Here is a 13623-nt window from a genome sequence, read left to right on the forward strand (position 1 = left end):
AATGTAACAAAGATTTTGTTCATTTTTTCTCTAAGTGAGTTTAGTTTGATGTATTTGTTGTATTCAGTTGGAGGTCTTTAACACCATTTCTAGGTGCTGTTCTCATGGACTTCTAGACCATTTATTACTGAAAGGATCGGTCTCAGAGAGAGAGGTTCAAGCATATATTTATTAGCAATTTTATTATCGATTTATTTTCCTGCAAATATTATTTATAGCTCTTGACTACTATTCTAAATTTTCTTTCAGATCTGCTCATACGTCCAGCAAATTCTTGAAGGAGTCGGGCACATTCACAGCATGAACATTTTGCATCTGGACATTAAAGTGAGATCGCCAGCACAGTCAATACCATGTTACTGTCATTATTTTTCATGTATAATTACATTTTTATTCAAACTCCCTTCAGCCTGATAACATCCTGATGGTGTATCCGCCCAGAGATGAAATCAAGATCTGTGACTTTGGCTTTTGCCAAGAAATAGACACATCCAGACACCAATACAGTATGATTGGTACACCAGAGTTTGTTGCCCCTGAGATTGTTCACCTCGAGCCAGTCACCGTCGCCTCTGATATTTGGTGAGTTTCACTGCAGAGACTTGCAGCAGATATTATGCACCTGTACCTTTTGTGTATTCTTGCTGCCTGTGATTCTGTAGACCTGCCCATAAAAGGAGATTTAAAAAAAAAAAAAAGCTCAAACTGATTTGCAGCAAATCATATACAATTGCAAGTTATACATCAACAAAACATTACACTAATATCTCTTATTCCATCTGTCAGGTCTGTAGGTGTTATAGCCTATATATGGTATGTATCACTGTGCTTTTGATAATATTCTCAAAATTCTAATATGTAGTATATCAAAAAGTTGTTGGCTGTCTTCTTCATTTCTGTTGACTATTTACATCACTTTATTGTGACAGTTTAGTGTGCCGATGCCCTTTTGTGGGTGAGACAGACCGTGCTACACTGCTGAGGGTCGGGGAGGGGACCCTGAACTGGGATGCCCCTGATATCACGTGCAGGAGCCCAGAGGCCCAGAGCTTTCTCCACATGCTCCTTCAGCCAGATCCAGAGTAAGAAACCTGTTCTGTTATTGCTTACAGTGACACAGCAATCCGGCCACACACAAAGTTGCAAAGTCATCTAATACATTTTCTAAACTCAGTCCATCCCATTTTATGTGAAATTAATTACAATTCAGTTTCTAATGCCACAAATCAGCCTGAACTCAACAATGCAAAACAAAATAATAAAATAAACATGTCTGACCTGTCACAATTTTTCTACCTAGGAAGCGCCCATCTGCCTTTGAGTGCTTGAGCCATGAATGGTTCCAGGTAGGAGAAAATACATCACTATAGGTGTAATAACTGTATTCACAAACTCTAACTTGAGCGCACATCTAATCACATAAATATTTGTCACTGTTCAGGACGAACAAGCAGGAGAAGACACTGACGAAATCAACACAAGAAAATTGAAAGTCTTCATGTCAAAAAGAAAATGGCAGGTGAGTTCCATGATGATCTTAATTAACACGAGACATAAATTTCCTTCAAAGAAAACATTTGTCATCACCAGTATATTTCCTATCCATCCTTTCAGCGTTCTTTGACTTGTATTGGGTCAGTTCTCACGTTGAGGCCCATCCCTGAGCTGCTGGACGCTCCTCTCAGACAAACTGCGGTGACGGTGCCTCGCGAGCCCCAGGAACACAGCAGCACGTCTCTGAGCAGTGGCTCCTCGTCTGAGTATGATGAAGCTGACTCTTGGGACTTTTTCCAGCAATGCAGCCAGACTGAGGAGGAGGAAGAAACAGAGGAGGACTATGATCCTTTAATGGAGAGAGCGCAGATCCCTGAGCCTTTTGCCAAACTCCACCTTTATGCAGAGGAGGACGAGGAAGTAACGTTTGGGGAGGAAGAGGATGGGGAGATAGGAAGGAGGAGTGTGCTGGAGAGGAGTATGAGCAGGCAGTCAGTTGAGTCATCAGATGTGTCCTGCCAGCAGACACCTCAGAGGGAACGTAGATTCAGCAAGGATAGTAGTCCATCTCTCTACCTATCTGATGGCGATGAGGGTTCTGGCAGCGACGGAGGTCGTATCCCACGTGGCAGTGTTATCCGAAGCACTTTCTACAGCACTTCCCATCAGCTTTCACCAATGTCTGCCAGACACATGACATTACGGGACAAGTTCCAGGCCAAAAAGCAGGAGAGAGGTCGCAAACCGCTCCGCAGAAGTCTTTCAGGTCGTCTCAATGAGCCGCTTATTGAATATGTGGAGGATGAGACGGAAACAAATCGTGGCCAGAGAAAAGCATCTATCCAGCCTACAATCCAGAAGTCCTGTTCCTTTGACAGTGGTGTCAGTCTCGCCCATACCAACGTACCCCCTCACAGGAGGAGCAGGTCTCTTGATGAATACTCTCGTCGATCTCCCACCTCACCTAAACGCACAAAGTCAGGTGAAGAAGAAGGCTCTCAAAGTCTGAAGGAAGATTTCACAGATGACGAAGGGAGAAACTTGTTGGCCATCCCAAGCCCTCAGCGACCCATGAGAAGAAGAGGCTCTGTTGCTCCATTACTAGAGACTCGCATGCTAGGTGAATCATCTCTACCCTTAAGGCTACATGCTGGAGTCAGAATGGGTCCTGGGCTGGATCAGGAGCAGACACAGGGTGACACCTTTGTGGGTTCCCAGGGGTCTCTTGCTGAGTCATCTATTTTGGAGCATGGTGGCTCTGAATCTTCAAGCAGGCTTGGTTCATTTGAGGAGCTGAATCAAGTTCATCTTAGAGAAAGATACAGGTCGGGAGAGAGTGAAGGCTATGACGATCAGGGAGAGCCTCTGATTTCACCATCCCCATGCTCATTCCAAGAAGTTAAACCTAGAAGCTCGTTTCCCCAGGCACCACCACGTAACCGCACCCGCTCCAACCCCAATTTGTCTACAAACAGCAGAGGTCAGCTGGGAACCCCCCTGACAGTGAGCCCCAGTCCCAGCCTCTCTTCTCTTCAGGCTCCACAGAGGCCCCCCAGGGCCAGAGACAAAAAGGAGGGCTATGGCCTCCAGAGACATGCATCCGCTCCAGCCCTTGAAGCCCGGCCGCCTGCAGGAAAATCACCCAAGCTGGGACTGCTGAAGATCTTCCGCAGGCAATCCTGGACTGGCCATTCATACTCTCACCTGGAAGACATAGAATTAGGACCCACTCTCGGAGAGATCATGAAGCCCGACACTCCCACCATGTCTCTGAGGAAGAAAATGAGAGCTTCAGCATCCAGCCTGACCAAACTGTTTTCCAGGTCTTCTAGTAAGGAGGATGTGAGCAAAGGAGGTGAGCTACTGCAAATTTTATTTTATCATTGAACAGAAAATTATGTCAAGTAGTATTCACATTAAGAAATAAGCTAAAATAGGCTTCTCAGTGATATTATATTGTACAATCTGTACTGTACATTTTTTTTTTTTTTCATTTGTTGTTTTTCTTTTATGACAGGTCCAATAGTAAAAGGAACGTCTCCTATCTCTCCTGAAATGGAGTATAGCACAGGTCTTGAGAGTCCAAAAAAGAGGACCTCCAAACTCTTGCCTTCTTTTAAAATACCTGCATTCAAAAGGACAAAAGGTTGTGAATAACCTACATGTATGATGTATTTCTATTCCTGAAGCACTGCTATCATCATCTGTAAGCCTGGTTGTTCATGTTTGTTGTACTCCATCAATTTCAGATCTGCCTGTACGTCCCCACAAGGCTGAAGTGCTCCAGTTAGATGGAGGTGGAGTCCTGCTGGTTTGGCGACCAGTCCAGTCTAGTGACCCTGTTACCTACTGTGTGCAGTACTGCACAGAGGGTGGGTTCACAAAGATGATACAGCAGCACTGAAATTAAATTGGTGGCTTGTGTTTAAAATAAATCAAATTAGCTTTTTGTGTTTTGACAGTACCTAATACTGAAATATAAAAATAATAATCTTCTTTGCATACACAGTGTAATTGTTTCACGGTGAAACTGAATGAATGGTCCTTTAAAATTAAAATGCATCTTGCCAATTGGTACTGCTACTTTGTGCCAAGCCTTAAGTCACAGCTGTATTCTCTCTGTTACTTTGAAATTGACCTCAACAATCATTTTATTTCTGATACAAAGCACCAGTTTTCACTGCCACTTGAATCTTCTACAAGAGCATTAAAAGCTTTCAGAGTAAAACTCACTGACGTGTTCCTCCTCAGGTGGGGATTGGACAGTCCTGTCACAGGAGGTGATGGATAGCTGCTATGTGGTGAGGGATTTACCCAGAGGAGCGTCTTATGTGTTCAGGGTGGGCTGCATCACCAAGACAGGAGCAGGACCTTTCAGTGATGCTTCAGCACCTGTTGTCATGGCTACTCATCCTGAGGGTGAGAACAATATTGTCGAACTAGATGTTCCATGTTTGCTGTTGTACATGTATGATTTCATTCATTTATTTTCTACATTTTTTTTTTTTTTTTTTTTTAATCTGAGATCAGGATTCATAAATGTAATTCACCTCATTACTGTGATGTTTTGATGTGTCTGATTTACAGAAATGGCATATTCTGTGATGTGCACAACATATGCACTGTACAAACAGTTATTACATGGTGGATTGCAGTATTTTTATATGTATTTATCCTGTTGTACAGAGACTCACATTCCTCTCATCCAGACCGAGTCACTGGGGTCAAAAGTCATGGGGTCAGAACAACAGCCATCACAGAAAAACTACAATTTCCTCTCTGAGATCAACAGGTGGGAGTTTTAAGTAGAAGGTGCAATTTTCAACCAAAACGAACTTCTCTTCTTTCATAATGACTAAAATAATAATGTAAAAGGGTTTTTTTTTTTTGTTTTTTTTTTATTCATTGTAGTCAGGTTTCTCAGATCTGATATTTCTTAACTGGACCTGATGTTTTGTGCTCAGTGTTTTTCTTTTTTTTTCTGTACCTCCTCATCTTTCGTTTGCCTCAGGGGTCGTTTCAGCGTTGTAACCCTGTGCAGGGATGCTGAGACCAGCCAAGTGTTTGCCGCCAAGATCACCCCTTACCAGGCAGAGCAGAGACAGCTGGTGCTGAGGGAATACCAGCTGCTGAAGAGGCTTCATCACCCCCACCTGGTGCAGCTGCACACTGCCTACATCACCTCCTGCTATGTGGTGTTAGTGGAGGAGCTCTGTCCTGGCAAGGAGCTGCTCTACAATCTGGCAGCGAGGTACCAGACCGCTGTTTGACCGCAGACTGTTTATGAGTAGATTTATACACAGAGACAATATCAAGTATCCATTTCGGTCAAAATTTAGTGATATTTCAATAAAAGTTTATTTTATTCTCAAAATCCTCAGTTTCATGCATGTGCCATCTTTTTTGCCATGCTACCAGTCAGTGTGAGTAAATAGATCTGTCAAACATTTTGTTTTAGAGCAAGCTAGCTAAGATTGTACATATTTGATGATGGTGATGATTTTCCCGTTACTAAGATAAATCCCAATTCTCTGGTCCTATGCCAAAATCTTGTCAAAATATTCAGTTGTACTCAAGTGTTTCATCAATGGACTTTACAGTGAAAAGACATCATATCACTTCCCTTTGTCCACTTCTTAGTCTGTGCTGTCGGATACACCCAGGCATAACTGGTCACTCTGTAATTTCATAATAAGATGGTCTAGTTCATCTAAGAAGGCAGGGGGAAAAATAAACTAAAAATAGATTTCCAACTGTAATGCTGCTCTAAATAGCCCCAGTTGGCCAATTTGACTAATTGTCTCTCCAGCTGGTGTTATGGAGAATGATTTAATGTCCTCATGGACTATTTCAATGTAATTTACTTTTTGAATGGTTTTGAGATAATCGGTGCAAACTAAGATAAAGCAACAAACCTGTGTTTGTGCCCTCTCAGAGATGTGTATGCAGAGACTCACGTTGCAGGGCTGCTGGTTCAGATTCTGAGTGCAGTCGACTACCTTCACAGCCGTCGAGTCATCCACCTGGACCTGAAGTCTGACAACATGCTGGTGGATGATTGCAACCACCTGAAGATAGTTGACTTAGGCTCAGCCCAGTCGTTCACGCCTGGTCAGCCTCTCAACATCGAGCACATTCAGGGCCTGTCCGAGAGCAAAGGTACCGATGTATTTCTTGTCTGATTTCAAAAGGCAAACTAAAAGATTTTGATGCTTGTATTGTTGTAGACTCTTCTAATGCACTAAACCTCTGACTGTCATGGCCTTCAACAGACTGCCGCAGCAAAGGTACACATTCTTTAAGGGAGGATGGATTGATGGACGGAAATAATTCAGCCTAACTTCATCCGCTTCAGCTGACCTTAGCTACCATAGCCTAACAAGCCCAAGTTCATTTTCCTCATTATTTTTTTGAATCCATTTCTTTCTGATTTGAGTCATTTTTTCTTTTTTCTTTTTTTTTTTTTTTTTTTTTAAATTCAGAAAATTAAGCATGGGAGTGATGGTACCAGTAACAACACCACTCTTTAAGAACCATGTCCTGTGTTTGTCTGTTTTGTCAGTTTATATTGTCCTCCCTAAAGCTCCGGAAATCCTGGAAGGTCAAGGTGTCGGGCCTGAAACTGACATTTGGGCTATTGGAGTTCTGTTGTTCATCATGTAAGTGTAGAAGTGCATGTGGAATAGTTGATTAGAGTTTTGTGTTTATTTGGATGATATTCCTTTTTCACTATTGAAGTTTTAATTATGTAGGCTGATTAGTTGAGTCCTTGTGTAATGAAACGTTTTCTGTAGATCTGTGATGCTCTTTGTATTTTTGTGTGATGGATACCCTTTTCCCTTTTCATCACTAGGCTGAGTGCAGACAGCCCCTTTCATGCAGAGCTCAGCTGGGAACAAGACAGAAACATCAAGAAGGGGAAGATCCAGTTTGGACGCTGTTACCCTGGTCTGTCAGAGGGAGCCTTAAACTTCATGAAGAGCAGCCTGAATAACAAATCCTGGTGAGCGTCTCCCTTAGGACAGTCTTAATACACAGGACAGACATGCTTGCATTCAAATTATCATTCTTATGTCAACTAAACCACAGATGACTTGTTTGAATAGTGGTATTTGTGAATTGGGAGCATAAATGCATATGTTCTGACATGAATATAGGGGGAGACCCTCAGCAGCGGAGTGTCTCCAGAATCCTTGGCTGCGTGCCCATCGTGCTCCACACAGAGGTCAACACTCCAAGGTCTGTTTCTCCACAGACAAGCTCAAAGATTACCTGAAGCAGAAGGAGGAGAAACGAGATCAGGTTCGCACCAAGCTTCAGGGCCCCTTCTTCCAGTAAGGCGACGATGTAGGGGTTTCTTTCATTGACTTCGCAGCCTTCTATTAAGCACATTTTCACATCAGCTGAATGTTGTTGTTTGACTTTGAAAATGTGATCCGTCTTAAGGAGTTTTTAAAATGTTTCAAAGCGTATTCATTCATCAGCATGTATGTGTTAGTGTGCTGCATTTCTGGCCTTTGTTATATGTGTAAATATATCAGGGATAAGGTCTAGTCTAAGCAATGAGTGCATGAGTTGTAAAATTTTGATTTTGTGACACAGGAAACTGTTGCTTTGATTCTCAGTATCAGACAGATGCACATTTGGCCTTTTAAGTGAAAATGTTTCCATTCACTGTTGTTCTTCATACAGAGACCTGATATTTTTCCAACACATTTTATTCAGAAATTTGCACATTTTGCCTTAAAATTACAATGTACAAATGGGAAATCAATTAAATTTCTAGATTTAATGGGATGCTTCTGTTATTGGAAGTTTCATGATCCTTAAACGTTTATGTGTTGGTGAATGCAAGATTAATTAAAGGACACTGAAATGGTCAGTCGTTGTCCTCACACTTTATTCATGGTCATTTGTATACAAATACAGTCATATATGCAAATATTTTAAATACATGCAGCAATTTTATCTCTGATGCACAGATTTCCTTAATGCAACATTTAAATGACATGCAGCATGTGAGTGAGTAAATAACATTGGTCATAAATATAAGTCAGCATACACTTAAGTATGAGTGGATTTATTTCTATTAAATTCAGCAAAGCAAATAAATCAAAGTGTGACTATTTCCTGAACAATTTCTGAGTGTTTTGCGGTATGTGTACTCGGTACTGCCTGATGGTACTGATGTGTACTCGACCAGGCCAGTGCCAAACCGACCAAATGTAGCACATTATTTGGCAGTTGTACTTGTTTTTCCCTTATATGGCAGACATGTATTGGTTAGCATTTTCATACTTGGATATGAACCATTGATTTTTACTAAATCTAACACAAACCCCTGTTCTTAGTCAAGAACAAAAATCTTTCACTTTCAATTGAAATCCCTCTTTTCCACATGAGCATCATCGAGCAGGAAACCTCTGACCATTTAACGCAGAAGGTAAGAGAGAAACTTTGGTGTGTTGGTTCTTGTGTCCAGCAGCAGAAAGACTGGGTTCCTCTTGCCCTCTTATGATTTGGCTTCCTGAACCTTTTGGATTTCCTGTGTGAAGAGAGATGAAGGATGTCTTTTTTTTTTTCTTTTTTTTTTGTACATTTAACTAATGATCTTGTCCAGAGTGTTCGAAATACAAAAGTGTCTATGCAACAGCTGCCAGACAACAGTAGCAAAGTCTTTGTTAAATAGAGCAGTGAAATGTTTTTACTCACTTCGTTAAGGATAGCTTTAAGCTCCTCATAGGCCTTCTCTAAGTCATCATTGATGATGACTATATCAAACACTCCGGGCTCCTTACCTAGACAGGAGAGTTGAATGAGCCGTGGTGCTTGTCTTTAATTCAGCATAATTTTCAAGGAGAACTGCAGAAAAACTTACTGAGCTCCATATCGATGCGAGCTGCCTCCAGACGTTTCTGTAAGCTCTCCTCTGTTTCAGTCTGCCTGTCCCTCAGACGTTTTTCCTCAGAAGGAAAGTGAAACATGACTTTATTATTCAGCAAGAGCAACAAAACAACAGTCCTGTCTGTAAATTTCACGTTGACATATGACATTAAGAATGTCGTAAATTAGTGCAGTTGTCATTCTTTGACTGCCTTCTTCACAGAGGCAAGAACTGCAATATATTACATTAATGAGTTAGCTGGATTTTTTTATTTATCTTACCAGGATATCCATGGAGGGAGGCTGGATGGAGATGTAGATGGGGTTAAGGTCAGTCTCTTTAATCCTCTTCACCCCCTGGATGTCCACATCTAAGATGCAGATTAGGTTCTGGGCCTGCACGTCTTCTACGGCAGCTTTACTAGAGAATTGAGGCATTGTTCCATAATAAATTATATAAAACTTCTTAAGAAACCAGGAATACAGAACATGGGCAGGTTTCACAACCAGCCAGCCAGCAAACAACCAACATCCAGCCAGGTATTGTGAGTGTAATCATGTCATTTTGTGCTTCTCACATGTAGTGACTAAGGTAAGAGGATCATTGCATTGACCCAAGCTGCTCAGAGTCAGTACTGCAGTGAGTGTGTGTTATCTTGAGAATAAGAGGAAGAGATTTAACTTGACACGCGAGACGCTGAGCCGAAGTGTTGCTCTTTTTGACGTAATGGGGTTAAAGCTCCATCTGTGACCAGACTATTATATATCCTCTAGATCCCTAGGACAGCCTGAGGGTTTTCTGTTATATAAGACAACAGCTTTTACCAGCCAGTATCAGAATGATACGGTTTCTTGTATTTTAAAAGCACCAAACCTATACGGCAGAAGTTATTTTTGACAGGTGACCAGCTTGGCACATATAAGATTATTGAAATGGAGGGGTGGAACAATTACATGTTGTATTACATGTGCACAAAATGAGAGAAAATGTCAGCAATTGTGCACCTAAATCAGATGTTTTCTCAGGTTGTTCTTGATCATGTGGTGAAAACATAATGCGCCATTCATGTAGAGATGCAAACATTTTACCTTGTGCCGTACATGTTGCCGGAAAATTCTGCATTTTCGATGAATTCTCCGTTGTCAATCCACTCCTGCATGGTCTCCCTCGTTGTGAAGTGGTAGTCTGCAAGATGCAACATTTATAATGAATCTAGCTCTGCCATGGAGAACCTACACATCGAAAGGAAATAATAAGACGGGTGTTTACAAATCAAATGAACACTCATTACAGCTTAGTGAAAGCTGAACTCCGTTTCATCATGAAAACAGTGAATATCACAGTGCACACAACAGCAAAACTAAAGAAAATCCAGACACAGAAGCTAATCTTATCCTCTGAGCTAAATATGAGATTGTGTGTTGAAATTGCAAAAAAATAAAAACAAAAAACAAAACAAGTATGCAGTCATTCTCTAAGGGGAAAAGCATGCAACGATGCGATTTTTTTTCTTCTTTTTTGTCAAATGTTTTCTAAAGATGCCGTTAGTAAAACTGTTCCAGAGCACATTGTAAGTTCCATACCAGATCTTTAGGCCTGTAACTTCAAAACATCAAAACCTCTGGGCATCTAAATCAAACACGTTGGTACTTCCTACCACTAATGGGCACCGGGACAGCACACAGTCATTAGCATGACAACATGATGGAGGTTTCTCTGACTGAAGTAACGATCTGAAGGGAAAAGCTGGATAGAATAGGAAGCTGCTGTGCTGTAAACACAACGTTAACAAATAAGCCTGAAAACATGAAAAAAGGAAGAATTACTGCTAGACAGCTCAGGAATATTTCTATGCAAGATCAAAACTTCATTTTAGGCTACAGTGAGACAAATCCACAATTATGTCACTCAGATGTCTGGATATATTTCAGATTAATAAAAACATATTCAGTGTCCAGTATTGCCAGTACAGATAAAAACATGAACAGTATCTGGGCCTGACTATCTGCAGTGTTTTCCTGAACTGTAATGCAGTCAGTGGTCACCACAGGATTGTTTGGAAAGCTCAGATGGATCCTGTATGATAGCTAGATATTCTTTTTTAAAAAAAAATCTTTCTCCTGTGATGCTACTGGTTGGTTCATCTATGCTCTATCAGCCACAGTGGGAAATGGGAAACACTTTTTTTGGACAGGAAGGCTCACAGGGCTGGAAAATGGGAATCACTACCAAGGCATAACAGGGGGCTATTTTCAAAAGCTTTTTACTCCAAAGTGTGGACTGTCTGATCCTGATTCCTTAACTTTTGTTTTTCTCTCTCTTTTTTTTTCTTTTTTTTTTTTGTCACATTACTAATTCCAACGAATCCAATGACAGCGTGCCAGGATGATGAAAGTAACCCCCATCCCTCTGCCTTAAAAGCTGTGATCAGGAATCACACTGAGGTCACCTTTATCTGTGGTTTCTGATTCGTTTGGACACGAAAATGAAGTTGACATTTCTAAGTCTTCAGAGGATAAGACGTCTGCTACGGGCAGTAAAGTAGCCCCCAGAAGCATGGGGAGCTTGTTCAGCCCTAAGGAGAAAGCAAAAAAGGCACAGAAAGAAGTTTATGCCTTTTATATCAAGGGAGCTGTACAGCGGGACAAAACCATTGGTGCAGTTCACTTGGGAGTAAGAAGTGTTGTGGGCGTCATTTTAGACTGGGTGGGAGGGGAGGCTGGGAATCGTGGTATAAAAACCAAAAGCAAAAGAGTATAAAATACATTTTATCATAGTTCTATAGATTCAAATCCAAGTTCAGGGCCACTGCATGGTGAACCAGAGTGTGATGCTGCAAAAAACATCAAGTAACAGAGTCTGCTTTGAGCCAGAACTGTACCTTTGCCATCTTCCTCTCCTGGTCGAGGGTTTCTTGTTGTGTCTGTGAAGAGACAATTTCATCATTAAACCCAGAAATAAGGAAATTAATCATTAGTAATGTTGCTTTTGATAGATAAACTCTAACCTGCTGTAAAAAAAAAAAAAAATCAGATTCAGCATAATAAGATTTACTCCTATAGCACGGAATCCATTGACCAGTGCAGAATTAGACCAGTAAGACACTTTGACTCGTGTCCCACTTCCTGCTCAGACAGGAGGAAGTTTTTCATTGGAAGCCAATAACCAGTTGACACACAAACATACGTGACACACTGAATCCAAAGACGCCCTCGTGTTCCTTCATCAGCCTTTTCAGCAGAGTGCTCTTCCCTGCTCCGGAGGGGCCGCTCAGCACCACGGGCCTCGGTCCTGACATTGTTCTGAGACAGACGGGGAAAGAAGTTCAGGTTTGTGCCAAAAACAGATTAAGATCTCACCTTTTGTGCCAGTGAAAAACTAGCATTGAATAGGATATACAGACCGTCTTGGTGTGAATTGTTTTGTCCTGAAGATGATTTGGAATTAATGATTTTTGACCCCACATCAAGTATTATAAAGCTCACTTTGACTTATGCATTACTGCAGTGCTCTCCAACTATCCTATTAACTGTTATGATGTGATGTAAGGCTAATCCTTTGAGCTTCTCCTACACACTGCACTGTCAGACAGATACATCCCAACATGCAAGCAGAGGGTTAGAAGAAGACCTTTGCTTTTATATTGTTTTAGTTTTAATCTCCAGTATTAATTAAGTGACGCTTAGGAATTTCTTCTTCCTATTTCCTTAATTAAAATTTTGAAACATGTCCATGTCCTAATTGCTGACTCGTTAGACACCCGGAGGCCCTGAGGTTAATGTTAAGAACGCCTGCTAATGAAGTCAAGGCAGGTCAGTCAGCAGGATTAATTGGATCTGGGCCAGGTGGCACAAAGGGTCCAGGACAGGTGACCCAATTACCTGCTGTGCTGAGAGACGATGTATCCGGGACACTTTTGAATCAATTCATTTAGAAGATAATGACTTAATAATACCATCACAAAACACCCAACCTCTCCCTTCAGCATTTTGGTATTAGAAAATATTCACTGGCTTTACCTGCAGTTTAAATCGAAAAGATCCCAAAGTATTAACTTTTCTCCTTTTCTCAAACTTGTGAAGCTTTTGAGACTCACAAATACAGTTATTATCAGGTTACAATATGCTGTATGAATGTGTATTATGACAGTATATCATGCTGTACTTTTAGCTGTACATTGCAATGCAGTTAAATTGCACCATTCCTTTAGTTTGAGGCTTGCGCTGAACTCACATTAATCACATTAGCAAGGTTACGTTTACTGTGCGTTGTTTTCATGATTTAGGATTAAGCAGATAAATTTGGCTTTTAAGGAATTATAAAGAAATAAAAAACTTTACCTTCTCTCAAGCTGCCTGTACTGTCTGTGTCGAAGAGATGTTCAGCAGCAGATGATTCTTCGGTCAGCCTTCTTAATGAAGTGTTTACAATGAGTGTGTCTCTGTGTGTGTTTGTGTCGGTCAGATTGATGAAGCAGCTCACTGTCAGTCTGAATTACCACCACCTCCCTTCAGCTCAATGACCAATCACACTTGCGCATGCTGGCTTGTTTTTATCCACACAAGTCACAAGACTGTGAGGGCAAAGCAGATTTGTAACAAATGATCATTTCACTGTTCCCTGATTCCCTGTTCACTGTCCACTACAGTGGACTGAAACAGAAGCTTTGAAAGGATTGGGGATTTTGACTTTCAAAGTAAAAGTCAAGTTAAGGTTAAAGAGGTAGACATACTGTAATAATTACT

The 13623-nt window shown here is 41.2% G+C and overlaps 2 protein-coding genes across 2 annotated transcripts in view; one reads left to right on the forward strand and one right to left on the reverse strand.

The window, feature by feature from the left end:
- Positions 1-7635, forward strand: part of obscna (obscurin, cytoskeletal calmodulin and titin-interacting RhoGEF a) — a 41694-nt gene extending 34059 nt beyond the window's left edge. Inside the window, exons 66-83 of the mRNA XM_046391951.1 lie at positions 94-154; positions 250-327; positions 410-582; positions 787-813; positions 930-1082; positions 1301-1346; positions 1442-1519; positions 1615-3349; positions 3512-3640; positions 3744-3866; positions 4246-4413; positions 4681-4786; positions 5006-5245; positions 5930-6153; positions 6267-6281; positions 6557-6653; positions 6848-6997; positions 7152-7635. Of these exons, the coding sequence (XP_046247907.1) occupies positions 94-154; positions 250-327; positions 410-582; positions 787-813; positions 930-1082; positions 1301-1346; positions 1442-1519; positions 1615-3349; positions 3512-3640; positions 3744-3866; positions 4246-4413; positions 4681-4786; positions 5006-5245; positions 5930-6153; positions 6267-6281; positions 6557-6653; positions 6848-6997; positions 7152-7332 (3784 nt within the window). The 3' untranslated portion in view covers positions 7333-7635. The remainder of the gene's footprint in view (positions 1-93; positions 155-249; positions 328-409; positions 583-786; positions 814-929; positions 1083-1300; positions 1347-1441; positions 1520-1614; positions 3350-3511; positions 3641-3743; positions 3867-4245; positions 4414-4680; positions 4787-5005; positions 5246-5929; positions 6154-6266; positions 6282-6556; positions 6654-6847; positions 6998-7151) is intronic.
- An 871-nt stretch (positions 7636-8506) lies between these two features.
- On the reverse strand, positions 8507-12176 carry guk1b (guanylate kinase 1b). Its single transcript, XM_046391401.1, has 8 exons — positions 12065-12176; positions 11760-11801; positions 11328-11453; positions 9967-10063; positions 9160-9298; positions 8873-8957; positions 8707-8792; positions 8507-8539 (listed from the first exon to the last, which is right to left on the reverse strand). The coding sequence occupies exons 1-8, from the start codon at positions 12174-12176 to the stop codon at positions 8507-8509; spliced, it is 720 nt and encodes a 239-aa protein (XP_046247357.1).
- Between the last annotated feature and the right edge of the window lie 1447 nt (positions 12177-13623).

This window comes from Scatophagus argus, chromosome 6 (assembly GCF_020382885.2).
Source record: "Scatophagus argus isolate fScaArg1 chromosome 6, fScaArg1.pri, whole genome shotgun sequence".
NCBI lineage: Eukaryota > Metazoa > Chordata > Actinopteri > Scatophagidae > Scatophagus > Scatophagus argus.